The 26,287-nt window shown below is 39.1% G+C and overlaps 1 protein-coding gene across 1 annotated transcript in view; it reads left to right on the top strand.

The window, feature by feature from the left end:
- The window catches only part of LOC124798570 (protein KRI1 homolog), an 83,881-nt gene that overhangs the window by 16,294 nt on the left and 41,300 nt on the right, over window positions 1-26,287 (top strand). Inside the window, exons 2-4 of the mRNA XM_047262031.1 lie at window positions 1,524-1,826; window positions 7,312-7,490; window positions 16,281-16,441. Coding sequence (XP_047117987.1) covers window positions 1,524-1,826; window positions 7,312-7,490; window positions 16,281-16,441 — 643 coding nt within the window. The remainder of the gene's footprint in view (window positions 1-1,523; window positions 1,827-7,311; window positions 7,491-16,280; window positions 16,442-26,287) is intronic.

Genomic DNA, 26,287 nt, shown 5'->3' with positions numbered 1-26,287 from the left:
TGATTTCAATGGTTGCTTCACTATCCAAGCCATATGGAACCCCCCACCCCCCTCCACCCTCCACCCTCCACAACCAGCTTTTCTGAACTGCTCAGATAGGAGTTATCCTTATAATGCATTCTCTGCTCTTGAAATTATCCCAGCCTCAGCCTGCAGTAAACCACTATCCCCAAACTCTTAACACTCCCCGTCCATTCACCTCCCCCCTGTTCTCATGTTCTCATCTCCCAGTCCCTCTGTGTGCGCCGTCCTCTGCCAACTTACCTGCCTGTCTTTTCCCTTCCTTGCTCCTCTCCTTTTTCACTCCCCCCCCTCTTCCACAGTCCCTGCAAGCTGCACCAACAGTGCTCTCCCCCCCCCCCCCCCTCCCCCCTCCCACTATCCCTTTTCTGCCCCCTGCACATTGCTGCTTCTGCTCTACGACACAGTTGCATTCCAATTTCCAATCTGAGCTGCCAAAGATGCCTGTCGTGTGTGTGAGGTGTGGTTGCTTGTGTGAATGAATGTGTGTATGTTTTCCTTTCTGAAGAAAGCTTTGGCCAAAAGCTAATGTGTAAGTATCTTTTCACTCTGCCTGTCTGCAACTCAGTGTGTCAACTTTATGGTAGACAGCAATTCATCTTTTCCTTGTGTTGTTGATTTTTCAATCTTCATTATGAAAGTAGTAGGTCTGTATTTACAGAACTATATTTTGTACTTTTAAATAAGTAATGCAGTTTATATTTGAGTTAGAAAGCATGAAGAAAAAATATCTTTGAGGACATCATTTGCTTAAGTCAAGTTATAGATGTAAGCCACAGTCAAGATGCAGTTTTTAGTAAGTTTTAAGTAAAAGTCAGTCTGGTTAACTATTCATAAATCTTAGATAAGCCAGTTTCTTTTACCACATGCTGTCTGTTTTGACCATTTCAGTTAGTTAGTTTCATGTTCCATGAATCATATGCATGATAAATCATAATTGTGTGGACCATGTCAATTGACTTTACTTTTCATTGTCACCTATATGTCTTCTGCATTAATAATTTGTCTTCTATTGTCAAAATATTATTCATTTACTGAAACAAATAATTATCTTTGTCTTTCAGATATACAGAAAAAAATCCTGTGATGTAGAACAAATCATTGTGACTTTTATACTTTTTTCCCAAAATAGTTTGCAACAAGAAAAGTTAATAAGATCAATGATTATAAATATTTCAGATTATTTTGTATTTTCGTGGAAGTTTTAAAAGGCAATTTAATGTTTCTGTTTGCACATTCTATATTTTTATTTTCCTGTTGAAGTTCTGCTATAGAGGAGACAGTGGAGGCACATTCAAAATGAGCAAAGTGCAATTTGTATCTGGCTATACATATTTAAATTTTCCGTTACCCTGTATTTGCTAAGCCAGGTGCCAGGATAGTACCTTTGAAGAGAACACTATTTCCTTCCACATCCTCTGCAACACCAAGTTTCTGTTCCACCTGTAATGACATTGTCACCAGTGAGACAGTAAACCCTATACTATTATTTTTATTTTCAGTAAAGGATCGATATGGTGATGATGATGATGCAGAAGACAGCTCAAGTTCTTCAGAAGAAGACGATGAAAATGCAGAGCAGTTAACAAAAGAAATTGAAAAAAGCTTTTTTAAGACACTGTCATGTTTGAAAAAGAAGGACCCTCGGATTTATGACCCAAACATCAATTTTTTTAATAATGAAGTTATCTCCAGCCAGCTCAGTTCAATTACAACTAAAAAAGAAAAGGAAGAGAAGCCATTGTTTCTCAGAGATTATGAGAGAAAGATTATAACTGAGAAAGAAGGGAAACTGAGTGATGATGGTATGATTTTCGAGTAACTGTAATTGGTTTTACCATTTAAAATAATATTTATTGAATTTCCACTCAAAAATTATAATAGACAGTCAAATGAAAATGAGACAGATGTAAAAAAAAAAGTAATGAAACTGTTTATTTCAAAAGTAACCTGTAGCTATTACTGCTTTTTTTCCACTTTAAGACAAGACACTCAATGCCCTCATGGTAAAATGTGTGCAGTTGCCTATGGTACCATGTTCATGCCAGGCATGCATTTCTTAGTCCAAAGCAAATTAAAGGCCATGAATGTCTTTTTTCAGGACCCCAAAAATATGCAAATCACATGGGGGGAGATCAGGACTGTATGGATGGTCTGTAAGGGCTTCTCAGCGTAGTCGAAATGGCCTTGTCGACATGTAGACTTGCCCATCCTCCATATAATCTCAATCTCTCCCTGTGTGATTTCCATATTTTTGGAGCCCTGAAGAAAGACTTTCATGGCCGTCAGTTTGCTTCAGAAGAAGAGGCATCCACCCGGGTACAATCATGGTTCTGTAGGCAACAGCAAACAGTTTTCCATGAAGGTATTGACCATCTTGTCTCACAGCGGGATAAATATATTGACAGTTATGTTGATTAATTTTTAAATAATAAGTAGTCTACGTAATTTTTCCCATCTGCCTCGTTTTCATTTGATTGCCCCTGATATTACATTTAAAGCCATCAGTTTAAATCATCACAGTGCCCTGTTTTGCACTGTTGAGCTTTGAGACCTTTTGTGCACAGCCTACACATGAAGAAATAAATTGCTTCGTCACCTGTAGAATTAATCATTCACTTTATAGAAAAGTTTCCCAGGTAAGAAACTTCTTGAAGATTAAAATTTAGAGTCTGACTGGAACACTATTTTAATGTGTCCAAAAGGATCGTACCTCATCAGTTGTTTTTACATCAGGTTCCATATGCTCTTTCGTAGTTCAGCATTTGAACTTGCCACACACACACACACACACACACACACACACACACAGTGTCTGAACTGAATGCAGTATTATTGATGCTGGATAGCAAGTGTTCATTGTAAAGCTGCATGACAAATGAACTGAAATTAAATAGGACCCAGTATTTGCAGATGTGGGTAAGTATTACCTTTGAAAACTGCTATTTTTGTTTTAAGATACAAGTAACACACATGTATAAGCAATCTAGTACAACTGAGGTAACCACAGTTTCTTTTTTAAAGGAAACAGCAAAATTCTATCTAACTTACTTGATTAAATTTAGTTGGGATAAGCATTAACCCATTAAGTCCCAAATTAATTATTTTTTTTAAACTGAATTTTTTATTCCTTAATTTTAATGTACATAGTGTATGAACCACAATAAGTACAAAAGTAGCCAAAGAATATTTATACATGCTGATATAATGGCCATCCTCAAAATAGGACACTGGGATCTAACAGTATCGTATAGCATACTAAACTGTATTCAAGTCGTAACTATTTATTTCTAGTGAAATGGTACAAAACACTTCACACACAGTATTACACGGCATTTAACAACACAATATGTTTTTGGTTTCCCATTGCATTTAGCTCTTACACATATTCTTTGCGTGCTTCTTTTGTCAATCATATGACCAATTCCATCAAACCTGATGTCTGGTATCACTTTCAACTGACTTGATGGGTATTCCATTGGACGTCCAATATTCGGTCTTCCAGTATCCAATTTCAGGTATGTAACTGTAACAGCACGTCTGAAATCCAATAAATCCAGTGCATTTTTCCCATGTACTAGTCTGTAGAAGAGCCAGGCATTTACAAGGGCCATTTCCAGCATATGTGTAAATAGGACCCAGTACCATTTTTTCCCCTCTAATTACCATTGCATATATTCCAACTAACCAGTCATGGTGGTCAACACCTCCCATGTATGCATTACATGACTTCAAAACGGCAGGTTGTTGCACTTGTGTCTTCTTACTTAGCTGCTCCCAAAGGTTCAACTTTGTCAAAATTTGTACCAATTGTAACACATCTGTTGTCGTGCCATCGAACAAATAAGACTTCACCATTCCTGTCGAACTGTTAGTCATAGTTTCCTCGAACTGTCTTTTTCAGTTCGTTGATGCTCAGTAGTGGACAGTCACCAACTCGATTCTCCGTGACAGTCCCAGTTTCTCGAAAACCCAGATTTCTCAGATGAATCAGAAGATCTCTACTAGTGAAGAAATTGTCAAAGTACACACAATGATTCTCGGGTTTTTCAATGCAGTCCAGCATGTTTAGGACTGCTCGTGATCCCAATAGTAGGTCATTCTTTGTAGTATCTTCTGGATCCTTTCCACAGTATAAATCAAATTTGAAACAGTAGCCACTTGCTCCACAAAGAGACCACAACTTATAGCCAAATCTAATAGGCTTGCCTCGGATAAACTGTTTCAGCCCACTTCATCCATAGTATTTGACTATCATTTCATCAATGGACAAATTTTCCTTCAATATGCCAAATTTTTGAAAATATTCATTTATCATTTTCAAGAGAGGTCTAATTTTGAATCCGCAATCGTGTTTGTTTCATTGACTAAGTCATTATCTTGAAAATGAAGCAATGTTTTCAACTTCTGATATTTATTCCTTGACATAGCTGTCTTTGTAATTGGTATGCCAACATCTTCATCTTCAAACCAGTATATCTTCTCAACAGGGAGCTTATGGTAGCCAGCAAAAAGAAGAAATCCGACAAAGACCTTCACTTCTTCAACTGTGAGGATAAAATCCTGTATATTCTTCATATTTACTGCATATCTCACAGTTTCTTTCACTATGAACTCGTATATGTTTTCGTTCATCAGTTCTTCAAATATATCCTTCGGAGTCGAGGAAGAAAGTTGTTCCTTCAATTCCTCTCTCTTTGTGCTGATGTCATGTTCACTAGTTTGAGACAGATTTGTATAAACTGGAGGTGTCCTTCTCCAATTGCTTTTCTCACAGTAAGACGCCTCTTCTTCAATTTATTTATGAAAACTTGGGATGTATTTGGCAGTGAAGTTTTACATACAGTTTCTTCGTTATTCTCTGATGCAACATAATGTAATTCCATAGCCCCTGGCACATCTGAGACTTCCACGGTTCCAGTAACATCGTCTGGACCTTCTTCTTCGTCGGTCATACAGTCTACTTCAGGAGGACATACTGTGATATCAATATGGTCTTGATCATCTGACACCGCATTATAGAATGCGCCACTGTTTATTATTTCTTCGTTAGTGAGGTACCTATCTCGTCTGAAGGCCATTATAATCTATATAAAATGAAATGAAATAAAATGTAGTAAAATAAAGTGAAATGAAAGAACAATACATTAGCACAAAGTACAGAAAAGGGAATGTGTAAATACCTCTGTCCATCTGGAACTGTATTATTTACTAATGGGTAACATATTCATAAAAATAACTGAAATGATAACACCAAGTCCCAGTGTCCTATTTCAAGTACACCAAATTTTATAACAATGGAAAACAATGAATATAACTCCAATTGAGCTAACAATGCAAGTAGTTTAAAAGACCCATTTTTGACCATAAATAATCACAAAAAGATCTTTGCCACATATTTCAAATATTACGAAGTTGTCGATAAAGTAAATACCTGTAATAACGAAAAGTGTGCCTCAGTATTCCATAATCAATTAATGGTAGGATTTATTGCTTATAAAAAGCATCAACAAATGACGTAGAACAGTAATAGCTGCAAATTAATAATTTATTGTGTATTTATAAATAAATATGTGCTCTGTCCTCAAAATAGGACACTGGTACTTAATGGGTTAATAGTGTTAAGCAATATAGTAATAGTTTATTGTTAATACAGTATACAAATCAGTACATAAAATAAGGGGAAGGCAACCACTCATATGTAGCATATTGAAGTGTGATGACGAAAGATGTTCATGATGTGTAGTAATACAGAAATGTTGTGTGGAAGATATTATTACAATAAGTGCAGCTGGGAGAACAGTTTGAACCCATTACTTGTACAATACAAGACGATGAGTGAGCGTCTCCACCTGCCGTATGAGGCTGGTTGTTCCTTGACATGACACTTTTAAGGTTTTCGAAAGACAAGGAGAAAAACAAGAAGGGTCATGCCCGTAATGGACACTGTGTCAAATGACTTTTCAGTTGGCGTATGTAAGGTACTACTTCTTCTCTTGCTTTTGCACAAACCACATAGGCCTGTGTATAAGATGATCTGTCAACCCACTTAGTATATGAGATTGTGTTGTTGTAAAAGTAAATGTGAATACAGAAATTTTAAAATTCAGTTGTTTGCATTATTCGAGTAGCTTGGAGGACAAATAACGCTCTCTTTCAGCATCCACCTGCACACAAGGAGAAGAAGTTCTGTAAAGATTTCTGGAAGACAGCTGGATAAAACTGACTAGCTGGTCCACCTCAGCAAACATCAAGAAAAGACAACTGAAAGAAATCTTATTAAAGAAAGATACTGATGTCAAATGTTAGAGTGTTACAGATCACACACAGGAAATGGAGCCCTGAAGCCATATGGAAATACAGTAAAACTTCGTTAACACGAATTCGAAGGGGCCATAAAAAATCAGGAGTTCGTGTTAAAAAATTCGTGTTAAGTGAAAAACACAGAAGGTAGAGACGCTTACTTGCTATCCTGCCTTGTTAATGTGATGGGTTCAAGGCTCTCTGCTATCTGTCATATTGATTCAATTCACAGGGGGGTGTCCCAACACTTACTACGGAATGTCACAAACATCTTCTGTCATCACGGAAGCCTGGGAGTGGGACATGTCATTTCATAAAAATGTCATATCACACTTCAGTAATCATTGGGGTAATTCATAACTGATGTTCAGTCTTTATTCTGTAATTTCCTGGAACTAATTAGAGTCTATGTTGTATACTGAAAATGTATTAATGTATTTATTCTTTAGGCAGAGTAAGGGTGGTAATTTGACACAGTGGCTATCCTAGATGGCTGCTTTTTCTGCTGGCAGTTGATAAATACTGAGCTGATATCTTGTCTCAGTCTTGAATAGATGTGTTTCAAAAACAACAAGGAATTGGTGAATATCATTGCCTTGTTACAGAAGACAATGTCATATGTGTTCTGGCACTTTTATGTGGATAATGTGAACTGATTTATAAGATTGCTGCTAATAAAGGAATACAATGGACAGAATGAATGTGTAGGAAATCAGGAATGGTAGTTATTGGATAAAATAACCTCAAGAGGATTGACTTGTTAGAATGGTGGGTTCATCCTGTTACTTTTTTCTGGTGCCAGCTAAATGATTGTTTGCATTTCCTAGAACTGAGTACTGTCTCTGATTAATGACTGTGAGGTTAGTGTGGATTTATCACTGTGGTTAACTGTGTTTAAAATCAATTATTTCAATATGTGTAACTCTACTCTTCAAGTTTCATTTGCCTTGGAAATAATGGAATATTGGTACCCATCTCTAATTACAGAGGAGGATTCATCTTCTGAAAGTAAAAAGGCCTTACGACCTGAGTCTCCCACATTAGTTGAGGAGCAGAAAGCCATTAAGGAAAGTTTTAAAAATGCTCTTGAAGATACCGATGAAGATGAAGATAAGGGAAGCTGGGGAGGACTATTTCAACAAAGGAAAAAAACAAAAGAAGAACTTGTATGTCACATTGTTCTAATTTCCTGTTTGTAAATATAAATTTGAATTGTTTTAATAGCTGAAACCTATAGTTTAATAGTGTATTTTTTATTTTGATTCATTATTGTCAAAATATTGTCTTGACTTCAGGCTTTTTCCATATATATATTACATTGACAATTATGAGATCCCTCTTTACTATGACACTGTGAAATCCATGTGTTTGGAAAGTGAGGGCACTAGGCTAGATATTCATATCTATATTTTGTCATTATAGCTGAAAATAGAATTTGGGGTGAATCATGTTCATTGTGAAAAACTGATGTTTAAAACACATCCATGTAGTCTGAAGATGGTGTCATTTAAACAGTGAAATAACACATTGGCTATTTCAGCATCATAGTCATGAAAGCCGTAAGTATCTGCTTCATCAACTCTTCCTCGATGATGACCCAGCTGCACATTTACACATACATACACAGATTGCGGCCTCATCAGACCAGGATTATAACCCCAATACTGTGTTTTATTCCTAAGTGCAAGATGAGTTAAGGGTGAAGCTGGCTAAGTTAATGAAAGTGAAAACACCTGGCTGTGATGGTATCCACATAGACATTCTTTAGCAACAGCACTGCAGAGTGTACCCTGATCTTCAGTGCTAAATGAAGAATTGCAATTGGATTAGGTAATCGAATTGTGGAAGACCATGAGAGCAGTAATTATTAAAAAATCTGAAGTCAAGAACTCCTTGAAACATAAATCCTGCAGGTATACTTGAATTATAAACAACCTGGCTGAGGTCTAATGGTGCCTCTTATGTGATAAACTTCAGGCACATGGAGGTACAGGGGCTCAGCCAGTGTATTTCGGTTTCTGACAGAGTAGGTCAATAGATAGTGTCATAAATTAGACACTCAGCATAGTAGACAGAAACACTTGCAAGTTAGCAGTGGTAATTATGATCAATATCACAGTCACCTTCGTTATTTTTGGTGGCCTGCATTGACACACTGAATGCATGCTCAGTTAATTTTACCTGAGTGCTTTGGCGGGGGTGGGTCGCATGCTGTCAAACTTGTGGCATGCAACTAAACTAATAGAAAATGAGTAGTTTTTGCAACTGATTCTGAGGGTGGCAAGTTTGTGAATAAAACAAGAAAAATAATTGATTAATCATAAATAACTATTATATTCAATTATGATTGATAATGGGAGGCTGCACCAGTGATTTAAGTTTTGAAGAACTGATTGATTATCCCTCCATTAAAAATATCATAAATAGAATAGTATCCTTACAAAAAGTATGCAGAAACAGTGTTGAAGAAGAAAAGAAGACAATAATAGTATAGTAGAGTTCTGGTAATTCAAGCCCCAATGTTTCGAGGTACCGTGTAATTCGAGCTGGTCTTAAGATAATTAAAATTTTACATGAAACTAAAATAAAAACTCATTTTCATATATTGTCCACAACTACATTTTATGCTCTTTTGAATGTGTTACATTTGAACTTTCCTTCAATTTTATTATACGATAAAGGTAAAACTGTTCGACTTAGGGTTTTCATTTGTAATGCACAGAAATAACCTCAGCTGCAGACTGCTAATGCATTTCTATTACAGATGGACAGGTACCATTTGGTTTCAAGGGGTGCCTTTGCTCTTTCTTTCTCAACCCTCCACTAACTGGGACCAACTGACAGTCAGTTGTACAGTGCATACCATCTTTATTGTTACCCCTAATGTTGTGCCTACTCAGCACCAGTATGCATAAGTAACAGTCCAATACACATTTGACAACATTAGCTGACATTGTTGTATGTACTGTAGTTGGTTGTGTAGTAACATCTGTAATGTAGTGAGCCCACGTGCGTCACTTATTTTAAACTTTTGTGTGTATGTACAGTGTACTGTACATATGCAACTGTGTTTTGTAATGTTTTAATTCTTACATTACAATGAGTGCTAGGAGAAGGAGAAAATTTGTGCCATTGAATATGAAACTGGAGACTTTGAAAAGTTGAAACAAAGGAGAACATTAAAAAACTTGGTGTTGAGTATGAAGTTGATGAAATGATACCTGGAGATTGGCATAGAAACAGAGACAAAATTGAGAAGTTTTCATCAAACAAGTGTTCTGTTTCGTCATTTGAATGGAAGACAATGAAGAAATCTGAGTATGAAAAAATGAGAAGCCTTTTTGTTTAGTTTACTCAACAAAGACAAAAAGGAAATCCATTTTTACAGCCTATTCTCTAAGGAAAAGCTGTATTTTTTTAGAAATGAGTTAAAGGAAGGTGAGGATGATTTTACTGCAAGTTCAGGATGGTTGGGCAGGTGGAAGAAGTTATACAACATAAGGCAGCTTGAAATTAGTGGTGAAAAACTTTCTGAGGGTTCTCAAACTGTTACATAGTCTTGTGAGAAATTAAGAAAAATTATACAAGAAGAAAATCGTACTCCTGATCAATCGTATAACTGTGATGAAACAGGGCTCAATGATAAAATGCTTCCATCTAAAACCCTAGCCTCAGAAGAAGAAAAGTGTGCCCTGGGCTACAGAAAATTTAAAGAGAACTTAATAGTTCTTGCTGCATTGAATGCAAATGGAGACCATAAACTGAGGCTGCTGGTAACAGATATGTCTGTTAAGCCTAGAGCTTTAAAAAATATCACTGCTTCTGCACTGCCTATTAAATATGCCCATTGAAAATCTGCTTGGATGAACAAAAATATTTTTAAGAAGTGGTTTTTCAAATATTGTGTTTCAAAGATCAAAAGATACCTAAAGAAAAAATGCTTGCGTTCCAAAGCAGTCTGAATGCTTGAGAATGCTAGTTTTTACTTAGAAAAGGAAGAGTTACCGTGTAATGGTATTCACACATTCTTCTTATCCCCTAACATGGCAAATATAATGCAGCCTGTGGACCAAGGTGTTTTAAAATGCCTTAAAAAATGGCATCATGTTGTTTGCTTCAGACGCTTCTACAAACAACAGAAAGTGAATGAACCATTGAAGAATTTAAAAAAAAAACTATCAAAAAAGATGTCTACAGAATAGCAGATTCATGGCTTGAAATAATGGGGGAGGTACTAAAAAAGTCTTGGAACCAGATTTTACGGAATGAAACAGATACCTGCAGCACAGACAAAAATGACTTACCCTTGACAGAGCTTGATAATGCTGGATGTACAAATGTGAATGCGAGTGATGTTTCAGAATGGATGCACAGTGATGAACAGTTTCAAGTGACCTATCTTGCAATTGTTGAAATGGTTAGTGAACCAGTTGAAGACAGTGACAACAAGGAGTTGCCTGAAGAAACTGTACCATTGATCACTCACACCGAGGGTTTGGCTGTGCTAGATGTGGCATTGCATTATATTGAGCAACAAGAGAAAGCTACTTTAACTGACACCATGCTTCTTAGAAGACGGTGCGTCATTGAGGCTAAAAAATGAGGTTCTGGTTTAAAACAAATGACTATGGACAATTTGTTTAAAATGTAACGTATATTTTTGCAACTTGGGAATGTGTGCCCTTGTATGTACACAGAACGCAGGTATGCACTGTATTGTTTTTATTTATTTTTGATCATTATTGTTGTCATTAAACATTTATTCATGATTTACCCATTGATTTAGTAATGTTTCTGTATTATCTGAGTTTTTTGTAATTCAAGGTAGCCTCAGCCCCAGGTAACTTGAATTACAGGGGTTCTACTGTGAATGTGAAGTTAAATTTCCATATGTGTGACCAGAGTGCAGGTGGATTTCCTTGACCAACTACTTATTGCAAATGTGGGTAATATAAAGCCCCATAGCACAGTAGCTATTCATAAACCACCAACTAACCCATACAGTTAGTAGTATGTTATACAAATTATAATTTTTTTAAGCATAATGAAGTTTTCTAGGTTAACCAGTAACAATTATTAAAAGATATGGAAGTAATTCTAAGTCCTGTTCTGCACACAGTGACACACTCACGAAATTGGGAGTGCCAACAGGCTCCATGGTTCTAAGTTGAGACCCCTATCAATTTTTTCTAAGTTAAAAGCTAAAGTAGTGAGTGGCCACTTGCCACCCAATTTCCATCACTTGACCACTGCAAAACACCTCAGATAGATCCACGTGCACAAGTTAGTGTCTCGTCAACTCGGAATAGAAATGATCCTCAGCATGCTTGAGTGTGACTTTTTACATGCTAAGACGAGCTCGCTGAAATACAGCAACATTAACAAATTGGTATACCTTTCAAATTACAAGTAAATTATTTATAATAAATACATGTTAAAAGGCACACCTTTTTTTGTAGGTCATTTTCCGATCTTATAAAATAACCTAATCCTAATGGTTCATTCATAAACAATATAAGTACATATCATGCACAAATCTGCTTAATACTTACAACAGAGAAAACACACTGAAATATATGAATGTGCATTAACATGGCTTGTTCATAAGGAACATCTTTATGTAATGGTGATTTCAGAATGAGTATAAGTTGCACCTTTTACAATTAGTTAAATAACACATCAAGCTAAGCACTATACATATGGACATATTGGAAAACAGGACAAAGATATAGTTACAATGTACCGCATTCATTATGATTGTGTGGGTGGAGGAATCAGTCTGACAGATCTGCATAATTAAATGTAATTTAAAATACTCCATCATTTAGGCTGTATTTCAGATAACAATGTGTGACAATTTGTGACTATAGCTGACTCCCTCAGCTACCATTTTATATCTTGACAGTAATTATCACTCAGTGTGTTTACTAGTTATTAATTTTTCAAAGGGTTTTCTAATAATGTTAATAAATTGTGCTGATATAGCTTGTGTAATTTTTGTAGCATAATAATCATTCAAGTGGTAATGTTCACTGTCACGAGCTCCCTGGTTATGTATGAATTACTAGTAAAACATTCCTGTGACATTGTTACTTAATTTCAGAACTGTCGGCCTTAGTCATCTGTCCTATGGATTTCAAACTCCTCCATCTTTGCCATGTTCAAACCCAGACGATACTTCTCATGTGTATCATGACGATACCTCTGTGCCAAGGCAATCCCATTCCTGATGTCCAGGCGGAGCTTCAAGGAATCCTCAGACCCTTAGGTCCCCTACAAAACCTTTCACCTGACTCCATCAACCTCCTGACCCCACCGACACCCCGCACCCCTACCTTCTACCTACTTCCTAAAATTCACAAACCCAATCATCCCGGCCGCCCCATTGTAGCTGGTTACCAAGCCCCCAAAGAACGTATCTCTGCCTACGTAGATCAACACCTTCAACCCATTACATGCAGTCTCCCATCCTTCATCAAAGACACCAACCACTTTCTCGAACGCCTGGAATCCTTACCCAATCTTTTACCACAGGAAACCATCCTTGTAACCATTGATGCCACTTCTTTATACACAAATATCCCGCACGTCCAGGGCCTCGCTGCGATGGAGCACTTCCTTTCACGCCGATCACCTGCTACCCTACCTAAAACCTCTTTCCTCATTACCTTAGCCAGCTTCATCCTAACCCACAACTTCTTCACTTTTGAAGGCCAGACATACCAACAATTAAAGGGAACAGCCATGGGTACCAGGATGCCCCCCTCGTACGCCAACCTATTTATGGGTCGCTTAGAGGAAGCCTTCTTGGTTACCCAAGCCTGCCAACCCAAAGTTTGGTACAGATTTATTGATGACATCTTCATGATCTGGACTCACAGTGAAGAAAAACTCCAGAATTTCCTCTCCAACCTCAACTCCTTTGGTTCCATCAGATTCACTTGGTCCTACTCCAAATCCCATGCCACTTTCCTCGACATTGACCTCCAGCTGTCCAATGGCCAGCTTCACACATCCGTCCACATCAAACGCACCAACAAGCAACAGTACCTCCATTTTGCCAGCTGCCACCCATTCCATATCAAACAGTCGCTTCCCTACAGCTTAGGTCTCCGTGGCAAACGAATCTGCTCCAGTCCTGAATCCCTAAACCATTACACCAATAACTGAAAACAGCTTTCGCATCCCGCAACTACCCTCCCGACCTGGTACAGAAGCAAATAGCTAGAGCCACTTCCTCATCCCCTCAAACCCAGAACCTCCCACAGAAGAACCCCAAAAGTGCCCCACTTGTGTCGGATACTTTCTGGGACTGGTTAAGACTCTGAATGTGGCTCTCCAGCAGGGATACGACTTCCTCAAATCCTGCCCTGAAATGAGATCCATCGTTCATGAAATCCTCCCCACTCCACCAAGAGTGTCTTTCCGCTGTCCACCTAACCTTTGTAACCTCTTGGTTCATCCCTATGAAATCCCCAAACCACCTTCCCTACCCTCTGGCTCCTACCCTTGTAACTGCCCCCGGCTTAAGACCTGTCCCATGCACCCTCCCACCTCCTGTAACCCGGAAGGTGTACACGATCAAAGGCAGAGCCACATGTGAAAGCACCCACGTGATTTACCAACTGACATGCCTACACTGTGAAGCCTTCTATGTGGGAATGACCAGCAACGAACTGTCCATTCGCATGAAAGGACAAAGGCAGACAGTGTTTGTTGGTAATGAGGATCACCCTGTGGCTAAACATGCCTTGGTGCATGGCCAGCACATCTTGGCACAGTGTTACACCGTCCGGGTTATCTGGATACTTCCCACTGACACCAACCTATCAGAACTGCGGAGATGAGAACTTGCCCTTCAATATATCCTTTCTTCCCGTTACCCACCAGGCCTCAATCTCCGCTAATTTCAAGTTGCCACCACTCATAACACCTGTCATTCAACAACATCTTTGCCTCTGTACTTCCGCCTCGACTGACATCTCTGCCCAACCTCTTTGCATTTACTTATGTCTGCCTGTGTCTGTATATGTGCGGATGGATATGTGTGTGTGTGCGAGTGTATACCTGTCCTTTTTTCCCCCTAAGGTATGTCTTTCTGCTCCCGGGATTGGAATGACTCCTTACCCTCTCCCTTAAAACCCACATCCTTTCGTCTTCCCCTCTCCTTCCCTCTTTCCTGATGAAGCAACCTTGGGTTGCGAAAGCTTGAAATTTGTGTGTGTGTTTTTTGTATTATCTCTATCAACATACCAAGCTTTCGTTAGGTAAGTTACATCATCTTTGTTTTTAGATATGTTTTTCCCACGTGGAATGTTTCCCTCTATTATTTTCATATTGTGTTTAATATCATATGACAGTGATGTCCACTGAGACAAGTTGGCAGAGATGCTACTAGTTTCAAAGTCAAAAACTTTTAGATACTCTCAAATGGGATATGTAATATGTATATGATAGGTGTGTCCTGTTAATACACTAGGCACACTTGCTGGAGTGCTTGTGTAAGAAACCATCAGCTAACAACGTTCAGATTCCTGCATATCATCTGAGTTTTCTTTGTTTGTGCTGTGGACTTTACCCTTGAACTCTCAACAGAGCTTGCGAGTGCTTGTATTCTACTTTAGTTACCAGTTAGTTCTCAGTTCACTTTGTGAATATTTTGCTGGCAAAGCTAGGCTGAAAAATGGGGTTGTGGATTCCGACACCGACTACTGCAAGTTATTAAGTTATGTAGCTGACAGGTGCACAGTTGTGTTTCATATTACTTTAATTTTCACTTTGCACAACCCCCAACATTACACAGTTAAATGGCCAGTGCACTATTGTTTAAACTTTCCAAAGCCTCATTAATAGTTTGCAGGCAAACCTCCATATACTGCTACAATTGCCTACTGATGAACATCTACAAGCAGTAAAACCTAACCACAAAGTCCACAGTTCTTGAAGAAGAATCAGGAACGTATGAAGCAGTCACTGTCATTGGTTTTTACACATGGCCCAATTGTTTAACACTTACTTCACAGTTAAATTTAAGCATTGTTGTTGTTCTAACCAGCACAGGTTGCTCACATGAAATTCTGCTGTGGACTGACTGTCTCGTAACCAAAAATCGGGCCCTTATCCCTTATATGTCCTCACAATAATAGGTGCTGAAAATACACATTGTTTAAAGTTAAATTTACAGAAATTACAACTAAAACTGAACTCACTCAATTAGTTACCGCTGTCAAATAAACACGTTAACATGTATACCTTGTACACTTACTGTTATTACAGGGTGCCACACTTCCTTTTTACTTACCATGTGATCTTCTTCATACAACAGATCCTCATTAATCCTTTCCCTGGAAAAACTATCATCCTGTTTACCAAATTGATTATCAGACACAGTCTAATGACAGCTAGCATGGTCCTCATCCTCTTTACGCCTCCCAAACTCTAATTCTTCATTAAGCCTAATATTATCCACCTTTGTTCTATCTTTACTTACCACATGGCCATCATTATCAATTATAACTTCAAATACCTCATTGTCATCACTACTGGATTCATCACTGCTATCGTCATTACAACTTCCTGTCAGAATCAGACCCTCTGTCAGTTTCACTGTCCTCACATATATGGATAATTAGTTAATCCTTGTTTCCAGTATTAGACCATAAGGTGAACCACCTGACTTCCTCATGTTTTCTTAAAAATTCAGCATCCATTTCGACACTTTGCACATCCTGAACAACATTAACGCACTCTGTTTCATCACTTAATTTTATTATAGTAAGTTCCTCCTCACCTTTTATGGGATAAACATTGCTACACACACCATCATTCAACATGTCACTATAATTAGAAATTACACTCATCTTACTACATTACCCTGATTTTTATGACATAGCTTTCTCTTTAGCCTTTTTATCTCACACAATTGATTGAAGGGTATAATGTGTACAATTTTACAGGAGAAAGAAGAAGAAGATTATCTTGAATGGCTGAAGGGGCAGAGAGAACAACTTGCTGACAAAGAAGCAGAATCTGATCTGAAATACTTGCATGTTTATTGGAATGATCCTAAGCTGGATGAAAATGAAGTATTTCTTCGTGATTATCTTCTCAATAAAAGGTATATATTTCTTATTATTTGTGATTCCTTATAAAAATATTAATCACTGAGAGAAGGAATGGATGACTCATTTCCCACACGAGCATATTATTCAAAAGTGTGAAAGTTATCGTATTTGCCTTATCTCTGATGTCTAAAATTATTGTCAAAATGCACCACAAAAGATTGTGTCTTATAGTGTTGGAAAGGCTTGTACAATTATACAGTTACATACAGTTACCACACATATAATATTTATTCACCCCCCCCCCCCCCCCAAGCGACTTTAAGAGATTAGTAGTGAAGGCAGCAGAGGATCAAATAGGCAAAATGACAAATCCCATTAGAAATCCCTGGATAACGCACGAGATTTTCAGTGTAATTGTAGTAGGAAAGTTCTGGTGGAATGTAAATACTTGAGGAGTAAAGGCGATCAATAATTGAAAAGCAGAAGCATTGAGGATATATATATCCCTGGGCAAGGCCCACATGCAAGACCTACCCAGTCCACTTAACCAGCACTTCCTACTCCAGTCCTGTTACAGGCTTATGCTATCCCATTAGTGTCAGGGCAACCCGTGAAAGCAGCCATGTCATATACCAACAGTGTTGAAATCACTGCATAGATTTTTATGTCTGTATGACAGCAAACCAGCTGTTCATCGGAATGAATGGCCACTGCTAAATGTGACCCGAAACATCCAGTGACACAACATGCATCTGAGTACAACATTGTCGATTTTGATGGCTACTTCACTACCCAGGCCATCTGGATCCGTCTCTCCAGCCCTAGCTTTTCTGAACTATGCATATGAGCATTATTCTTGCAACACATCCTTCACTCTCATAACCCTCCTGGTCTCAGTCTCCATTAACTCCCTATCCCCACATCCTCCACCCAACAGTTTCCACTTCCTCTGCCTCATCACTTCCTGCCAATCACATCTCCATGTCACCTTCATCATGTACCACTGACCAATCGCTCTGACACCCATAGATCACATGCCTAGCTCATGCATGTGCTACTCCTCCCTTCCACATTAATAGCCAGCAAACTAACTGCCTTCCTCCAAGACACTAGGTGCCCACCCCTAACTCTCTTACTGCCTGCCTCTCCCTCTATCCACTCCATGTACACAACCGCCATCCTATCTGAGGCCACTTGCCGAACTTTGTGCAGCCAGCCAGCACTGTGTAGGGGCATAGGCAGGTGCATACGTGTGTGTGTGTGTGTGTGTGTGTGTGTGTGTGTGTGTGTGTGTGTACTCTAGCTTGAGAAAGGATTTATTCCGATAACTGGAAAGTTTCCTTCTTTTTTGTGTCTGCCTATTGACTATTCAGTAATTCTGCATTTCAGTGAGTGGTCTACTTTTTCCTAAAATATTTATAGAAATATTCATTCTAATTGACAAAATCAGAAAATACAAAAATACAGCAAATGAAGCAGGAGAAATGGTATACAGACATCTATAAAACGAGATTGACAGGAAGTGAAAATTAGCAATGAAGGAATGACTAGAGGATAGTTGAGAGGCTGTAGAAGCATGCAGGGCTGTGGGAAAGATAAATGCAGCATATAGGAAAATTAAAGAGACCTTTGGAGGAAAAAAAGAAGCACTTGCATTAATATTGAGAGCATGGCTGGCAAGGAGGTGGAAGGATGAAAGGTAGAAGGAATACACAAGGGTGTGTGTGTAAGGAAAACAAACTTGAAGCCAGTACGTAAAAAGAGAAAATGACATAAATAAGGATGAAGTGGGAGGTACGATACTGCAAGAAGAATTTAACAGAACTCTAAAAGATTTAAGTCAAAACCAATTCCTCGGAGTAGATAATATTCACTCAAGAACTTGAAGATTCTTGGGAGAGCCATCCATGTCAAAATTATTCCACCTGGTGTGCTACGTATATGAGATAGGCAATATACTTTCAGACTTCAAGAAAAATTTAATAATTCCATGCCAAAGAAGGCAGGTGCTGATGGGGGAAGATATTACAAACTATGAGTTTTATAAGTTATGATTTCAAAATACTGACACAAATTACATTCAGCAAATAGAAAAACTGATAGTAACAAGCCTTTGGGAAGATCAGTTTTGGTTCTGGGTACACAAGATGCCTTACTGACACTTCATCTTATTGTAGAAAATAGACTGAAGAATACCAAAACTACATTCATAGCTTTTGTAGATTTAGAGAAACCCTTTGACAATGTTAACTGAAACACACTCTTTGCAATTCGGGAGATAGCAGGTGTAAAATTCAGGGAGCAGAAACTTACCTACAACTTGTACAGAAACCAGACTGCTGTGTAAGAATCAAAGGACGTGAAAGGAGGCCAGTAATTGAGAAGGGAATGAATCAGATGAATAGTGAAGGAAAACATCAAGAAATCTGAAGTGGAAATGAAAGATAAGGGAAAAGACATAAAAACTTGGAGGTTAATGGACTTGCAAGATCTGTTGAAAGTAATGGATAGTGTCTTTGATAGGTGAACACCAATAAAAAGTAAAACAAGCATAATATAATGTAGTTTAATTAAATCAGATGATGCAGGAAATTAGACTGAAAAATGAAACATTAAAATAGTCAGTGAGTTTTGCAATTTCGGGAGCATAAAAACTGCCAATATCCAAAATGGAAACTGTAGCTGCCATCAATCTGGAGATTGGTTGCATCAGCATACCTTTAACATGCCAGAATCATCATTCATGTGATTGATTGGTCATAAAATTGTTTGCACAGTGTGTATGTTTAGGTGGGTTTTGTTTGTACTTTGTGTGCAAATTAGCTTCCTTGTTGTTGCTGGGTCAGCGGTTGTGTGTGTTCAGCTGATGGTGCCAGACAGCTTTACTGAGATGCAGGGGTTCCCTGATATTTGCGTTGTTTGTGCATTTTAGAGTGTAATAGGTGGTTAGGTGTCCCTAGTAAAGAGTGTCTTTGGGCAATTATGGTTCCCCTTTGGTAGTGTTCGTAGTTTTCCAGATTTAGGATGAAGGAGTTGTTCGAGTGTCTTGAGTTTCTGTACAGTTGTGTGATGAGTTTTTTGAATACCTCCAAGAGAGTCTTGAGATGGTATTTATTGTGAAGGTGTATGATGTGTTTGTCTCACAGAGCATTGGTTATGATACATAAACCTTGTTCTGTATGACCTGTAAGTGGTGCAGGCATTTTGGAGCTGCGTAACCCTAGACTGGAGCTGTTAACATGATCAGAGGTCTAATCATATCATTATATGGACCACAACACCCTCATATTCAGTGTGCTTTGTCTTTTAATCATTGGGTAAGTTATTTGAGCCTCAAGTGTGTTCAGTTGGCAATGTATTATACGTTAGTCAGTCAGTTACATTCCTGTCCAGGCAGACACTGAGGCATCTGACTTTCTCGTGGACACGTGTTGAGCATGTATGTAGTATTATTCAACTGCAGTGCTGATGCTTTTGCAGTTGTTTCGATCTACGAGTGAACAAAACCGCTTCGTACATCTCGATGTTTATCTTAACAGGCCAATGTTCCAATCGAAGCCTGGCAGTTCTGAGTGCTGTTCGTAATAGTGCGTTGATGTTCCATGGCTTCCAGTCTTGGATGGTGATGTGATCTTCATATATGGCAGCCATCGTACACTACGTGATCAAAACTATCTGGACACCCCCAAAAACATAAGTTTTTCATATTAGGTGCATTGTGCTGCCACCTACTGCTAGGTACTCCATATCAGCGACCTCAGTAGTCATTAGAAATCATGACAGAGCAGAATTGGGCATTCCGCCAAAGTCACAGGCTTCGAACGTGGTCAGGTGATTGGGTGTCACTTATGTCATATGTCTGTATGCGAGATTTCCACACTCCTAAGCATCCCTAGGTCCACTGTTTCCAATGTGATACTGAAGTAGAAACATGAAGGGACACATACAGCACAAAAGGGTACAGGCCGACCTCATCTGTTGACTAACAGAGACCACCGGCAGTTGAATAGGGTCGTAATGTGTAATAGGTAGACATCTATCCAGACCATCACTCAGGAATTCCAAACTGTATCAGGATCCACTGCAAGTACTATGACAGTTAGGCGGGAGATGAGAAAACTTAGATTTCATGGTCGCGAGGCTGCTCATAAGCCACACATCACACTGGTAAATTTCAAGTGATGCCTCGCTTGGTGTAAGGACCCTAAACACTGGATGATTGAACAGTGGAAAAATGTTGTATGGAGTTACGAGCCACGGTACATGATATGGCTAATGCCGGGTGAACGTCATATGTCAGCGGGTGTAGTGCCAACAGTAAAATTCAGAGGTGGTGAGGTTATGGTGTGGTCGTGTCTTTCATGGAGGGGGCTTACACCCCTTGTTTTGCGTGGCACTATCACAGCTCAGGACTACATTGATGTTTTAAGCACCTTCTTGCTTCCCACTGTTGACGAGCAATTCAGGGAAGCAATTGCACCTTTCAACACGATTGAGCACCTGTTCATAATGCATGGGCTGTGGCGGAGTGTTTACACGACAATAACATCCCTGTAATGAACTGGCTTGCACAGAGTCCTGACCTGAACTATAGAACACCTTCGGGATGTTTTGGAACCCTGACTTCATGCCAGGCCTCACCAACCGACATCAATACCTCTCCTCAATGCTGCACTCCATGAAGAATGGGCTGCCATTCCACAAGAAACCTTCCAGCACCTCATTCAATGTATGCCTGTGAGAGCGGAAGCTGTCATCAAGGCAAAGGGTGGGCCAACACCATATTGAATTCCAGCATTACTGATGGAGGGCGCCACAAACTTGTAAGTCATTTTCAGCCAGGTGTCCGGAAACTTTTGATCACATAGTGTATATTGTGTGGTTGGGATGTCATTGAACAAGAGAGGCCCCAGAATGGTAGGTGTTAGTGAAGTAGGAATGTAAGACGAGTCCGTCAAGGAAACCAGCATCACTGAGTTTGCAAATGAGGCTGTTCTGCCAGAGACAGTCAAAAGCCTTTTCTCGATGTATCTTGTTATTTGTTCTGTTACATGAAGAAATCTTTTTTCGATGTATCTTGTTATTTGTTCTATTACATGAAGAAACCTTTTTTCGATGTATCTTGTTATTTGTTCTATTACATGAAGGAGTTGTGCTGTGAAGTGGTGATTTCTGAAGCCAATTGCTCTTGTCTCAGGGTGTCGTTGGTGATACAGTGCCTAGTGAGCCGAAGGAGTTGTTGTGTTGTGGAGTGGTGATTCCTGAACCCAAATTGCTTCAGTCTCAGGGTGTCGTCGTGCCTTGTGAGTCGATTCAGAGTAGTGGGTAGTAATTGAAAGGGAATAACTACAGCACGATATCTCACATTTCAATATGTAATCACAGTTCATTACTTTCTAAAGGAAATCATGTGTCAGAATATAAAATACATGCTAGTAATTTCTTGTCCTTCTCCTGACTTCATCAACTCAATCGTCATGGGGAAATGCTGACTCAGTTTATCAGATAGACTGAGGAGCTTAGTTAAATGTGTGTGAGCATGGAGTCTGTTTTCTGGACAGACTGGAGTTTGTGCTAGGGACACAACAACAACATCTTGACTGTCCAGGAGTCTCCTATGCCTTAGCGTGTTCAGCAATGAAAAAACAGAACTATGTTGTATATTATAAGTCATCTGAAACACATTGTGTGAAAATCAAGGGACATTAGGCAATAGGGACCAACCATATGGGTCAGTTGTACTCTTAAGACACTGATTTCTTGTTCAAGAGGATGGAGCTGCTCTGTCCAGCCATCATTATTTCATTATTTGGGTTTTTGTAAGACACTAAGGCAAATGTCAGGATAGTCCGTGCATCAGAGCCATGACCAACCACCTGTCCTATCCTTACAGACCATCTGTCATACCTAATAAAGCATATTATGTATTCTCTGTTTTGTATATTTTGAGCTACTTTTTCATGATGTATTACCCTGACAACCCCTATATGATTGTGAGATGACTCTGGGATGAATAAAAATAATAATAAAACAATGGGAAGTCCAGATTGGAATATCAACAATGGTTTGAAATGAATAGGTAGTCTTCACCATAAAGATGATACATTGAGTAGCAGTCAGGCACCATGGAAAGACTGTTACATCTAAGCTTCGGGGAAATCCTTCTTCAGAAAAGAAAAACACACACACGTTACTGCTCTCTCCAGCCACCTCAGCCAGAATGCAACTAAATGCATTGAACAGCAACCATCTGGAATGGGGTGGGGAAGGGATAGCAGAGGACTGGCCTGTGTGAGGTAAAATAAGCCCGTGTGGCCGGACACCTGTGAAAGCAGCCATGTCATATACCAGCTCTGCTGCAACCACTGCACAGCTTATATGTTGGTATGACCACCATTTTTTAAGCAGGATGAGTGGCTACTATCAAACTGTGGCCAAGAGCAAACTGAACCATCCTATGGCACAACATGCAGGTGAACATAACAGGGTTGATTTCAGTGGCTGCTTCAAAACCTGGGCCATCCGGATCCATCACCAGCTTTTATGAACTGTGCAGATTACAATACATTATCCACTCCCAAAATCATCCCCACCTCAACCTACAGTAACCGACTGTCCCCGTGCCCTCTGCATAACAGTCCCACCCCCTCTCTCTGTCCTGTCATCTTCTTTCAGTTCATGTCCCCTCACCCACATTGTGAGCTGCTGTCTACCGGCACACCCACTGGTCTCTTCGCCACCTCAGCTCCTCTCCTTTCTGCTCCCTGCTTCCCTCCCACCTTCCCTCCCCCACAGTGTTTTGACATTGTACTTGGCAGTGTTGTCCTGCCACCTCTCATCCATACACGCCTCGCCAGATAGTGCTGATTCATATTCCCTGACCCTTACCCTGCTGTCCCTCCCCCCTCCCCCTTCCCTACCCCACTCTGGATTGTTTCTCCTGCTCAACATGTTTTTTTTGCATTGTGGCCGTAGTGGCTTGAGATATTGATCAAGTGTGTGTGTGAGATGTGCTAACATGTGTGAATGTAAGCGTGTTTTTCTTTTCTGAAGAAGGCTGTGGCTGAAAGCTTATATGTATCAGTCTTTTCATCGTCCTGACTTCAACTCAGCGTGTCATCTTTACGGTGGGTAACAGTGTATCATTGTTCATAACACTATTAAAGCTGAGGATGATGATGATGATGATGATGATGATAGCAATAATAATAATAATAATAATAATAATAATAATATGTTGACTGCCATGACATCTCTTGGGAAAAATTTCAAACAAAAATTACAAAGAAGGCAAAAGAACTGATCCCATTGAAAAAGAACACAAAACACCCCTGGTGGGACTCTGGATGTGAAAAAGCGCTGGAAGAAAGAAAGAAAGCCTTTCTGAAGTATAACAGTAAAAAATCCCCAGAAAATCTAGATCACTTCCACAACACCAGAAGACAAGTGGCAAAAACAATCACACAAGTCAAGAGGAAGTACCTCAAGGAACAGTGTGAGTCTATTGAAGAAAATTTCCGTAACTATAATGTACGAGACTTCTATAAGACCTTTGCTGGGAGAATCAATGGATACGGCCCACGAAATCTATGTTTCAGAAAACCAGATGGAAAACTAGCGCTCACAAATCGGGAAAATTGTGAGGAGCTGGCAAGTGACTTGGAGAAGGGAGATTCCTCGATAGTTGTTTATATCTGCCATGTCTCCCTTTTTGTGCAGTGGATGAATTAGGGCGCATTTCCAATCTTCTGGTAGTTTTTCTGTCTGCCAAGTCTGCAGTCCAGAATTTTTCAGTTTGTAGTTGGCGTTTTTTGTTGTCTATGTTTGTGGGTGCATGAACATTTATCAATGTGTATTTCTTGTTGGCGCACTGGATACGCATGGTCATGAGGTGATTATTTATGGAAGAGACCTCTCTAATTGAGCCTAATATATTTCTGTGCACCGCAAATGCCATGCCCAGGCAATCTCTCTTTATTATCCTTGAGGAGCTAGGACTCGATCCGAAAACCCTAAACCTTATCAAAGAAACGCTCACAAACACAACTTCTAAGATAAAATTCCTGGGTGAAATATCAGAGCCCTTCCTGATCAAAACCAGCGTCAGACAAGGTGACGGCTTGTCTCCACTCCTCTTCAACCTTGTCTTAGACAAAGTCATCCGAGAACGGGAAAAAGAACTGAAGAATCAAAATTACTGGAAGCCTATACAACTAGGAAGATCTAAAGATAGTATTAAAATTTCATGCTTGTCATTTGCAGATGACGTGGCCATTCTAGCAGAAAACGAGACCACAGCAATTAAACAGATAGACATTCTCAAAGAATGCGCCGAAAAAGTTGGGCTACAAATTTCCTTCCAAAAAACCAAATTCATCTGCTCAAAATTTGAAACTCAAAAACTGACTACAAAATATGGACAAATTGAGAGAGTTCCATTCTTTAAATACTTAGGCGAGGTCCTAGAACCCACAGGGGGAGAGAAAACTGCACAAAAAGTTCGACTGCAAAAACTGAAAAGAGCATACTGGAAAACCCACAACATCTACAATAAAAAGTGTCTCTCCATTCACTCAAAAATACGGCACTACAATACAGTAATCAAGCCCGAAGCACTATATGCCAGCGAAACACTCACACTCCATAGAAAAGGCGACCTGGAAGGCATCCTGAAAGAGGAACGCAAAATTATCAGAAAGATTCTTGGCCCAAAAAGAACGGAAGATGGATACAGGTTACAGTCTCGGAAAACTACAGAAAAATTATCTAACCTCGCCGCAGACATCCGGAAAAGAAGACTAAAATTTTACGGTCATATCCACAGACTCCCAATACCCAGACTCTCCCACAAAATTTTAATATACATTGAAAAATTGAAAACCATACCCTGGATACAAGAAACCAAAACAGATCTAGCAAATGCACAAATAAATTCTTCAGAAGTTATAAACAGAAATGTATACAGGCAAAAAATCAATAGTTGGAAAGTACAACCCGAGAATGAAGTTTGCAAGAGACAGGGGACAAAATGGACAGAGGAAAGAAAGAGAATTCATGGGGAAAGAATGAGAGAAGTTTGCGTGATCCGTATGGGTCCAATCGCACATAATAATAATAATAATAATAATAATAATAACACTGTAATTCTACTGGAACAGAACCATTGTAACAGATAAAACAACACCACATAACAAACCTGACATCGTACTCACCAATAAAAAGAAGAGATTAACACAACTAATCGAAATATCCATACTCAATTCAACAAATATACAGAAGAAAACAGGAGAAAAAATTGAAAAATACATCCAACTGGCTGAGGAAGTCAAGGACATGTGGCATCAGGATAAAGTTGACATTATACCAATTATACTATCAACTACAGGAGTCATACCACACAATATCCACCAGTACATCAACGCAATACAGCTACATCCAAACATATATATACAACTACAGAAATCTGTAATTATTGATACATGTCCAATTACCCAAAAGTTCCTAAATGCAATGTTACATATACCATACAGTTAAAAGTAAGTCACGCTTGATCAAGGTCCGCGTCACTTTCCATTTTTAACCATACATAAGGTCTGAGGAAGGAAAGAAATAATAATAATAATTGGAAAGTTGCGCTTTTGACAGGCTTCGAATTAATACGTTATTACACATCACCTGCTTTCATGAAGTCACTGATATATAATATAAAACAGATCCTGATGTAGTAATATTTGGTGAAATGTGTATGGAGCCATGTGTATATTGTTTGTCATTAGTTCAAAATTCCTTTTGTGCCTGTTATCTGGTGACAGGCTTAATAGTTTTATAACAATCCACCATAGGTCCATGGCCAGCAATAGGAGTACAGTGGGTTTAGGATGCCCTGATCAGCCTTCCAC

This window comes from Schistocerca piceifrons, chromosome 5 (genome assembly GCF_021461385.2).
Source record: "Schistocerca piceifrons isolate TAMUIC-IGC-003096 chromosome 5, iqSchPice1.1, whole genome shotgun sequence".
Taxonomy (NCBI): domain Eukaryota; kingdom Metazoa; phylum Arthropoda; class Insecta; order Orthoptera; family Acrididae; genus Schistocerca; species Schistocerca piceifrons.
This window is presented reverse-complemented; position numbering and strand designations above follow the sequence as displayed.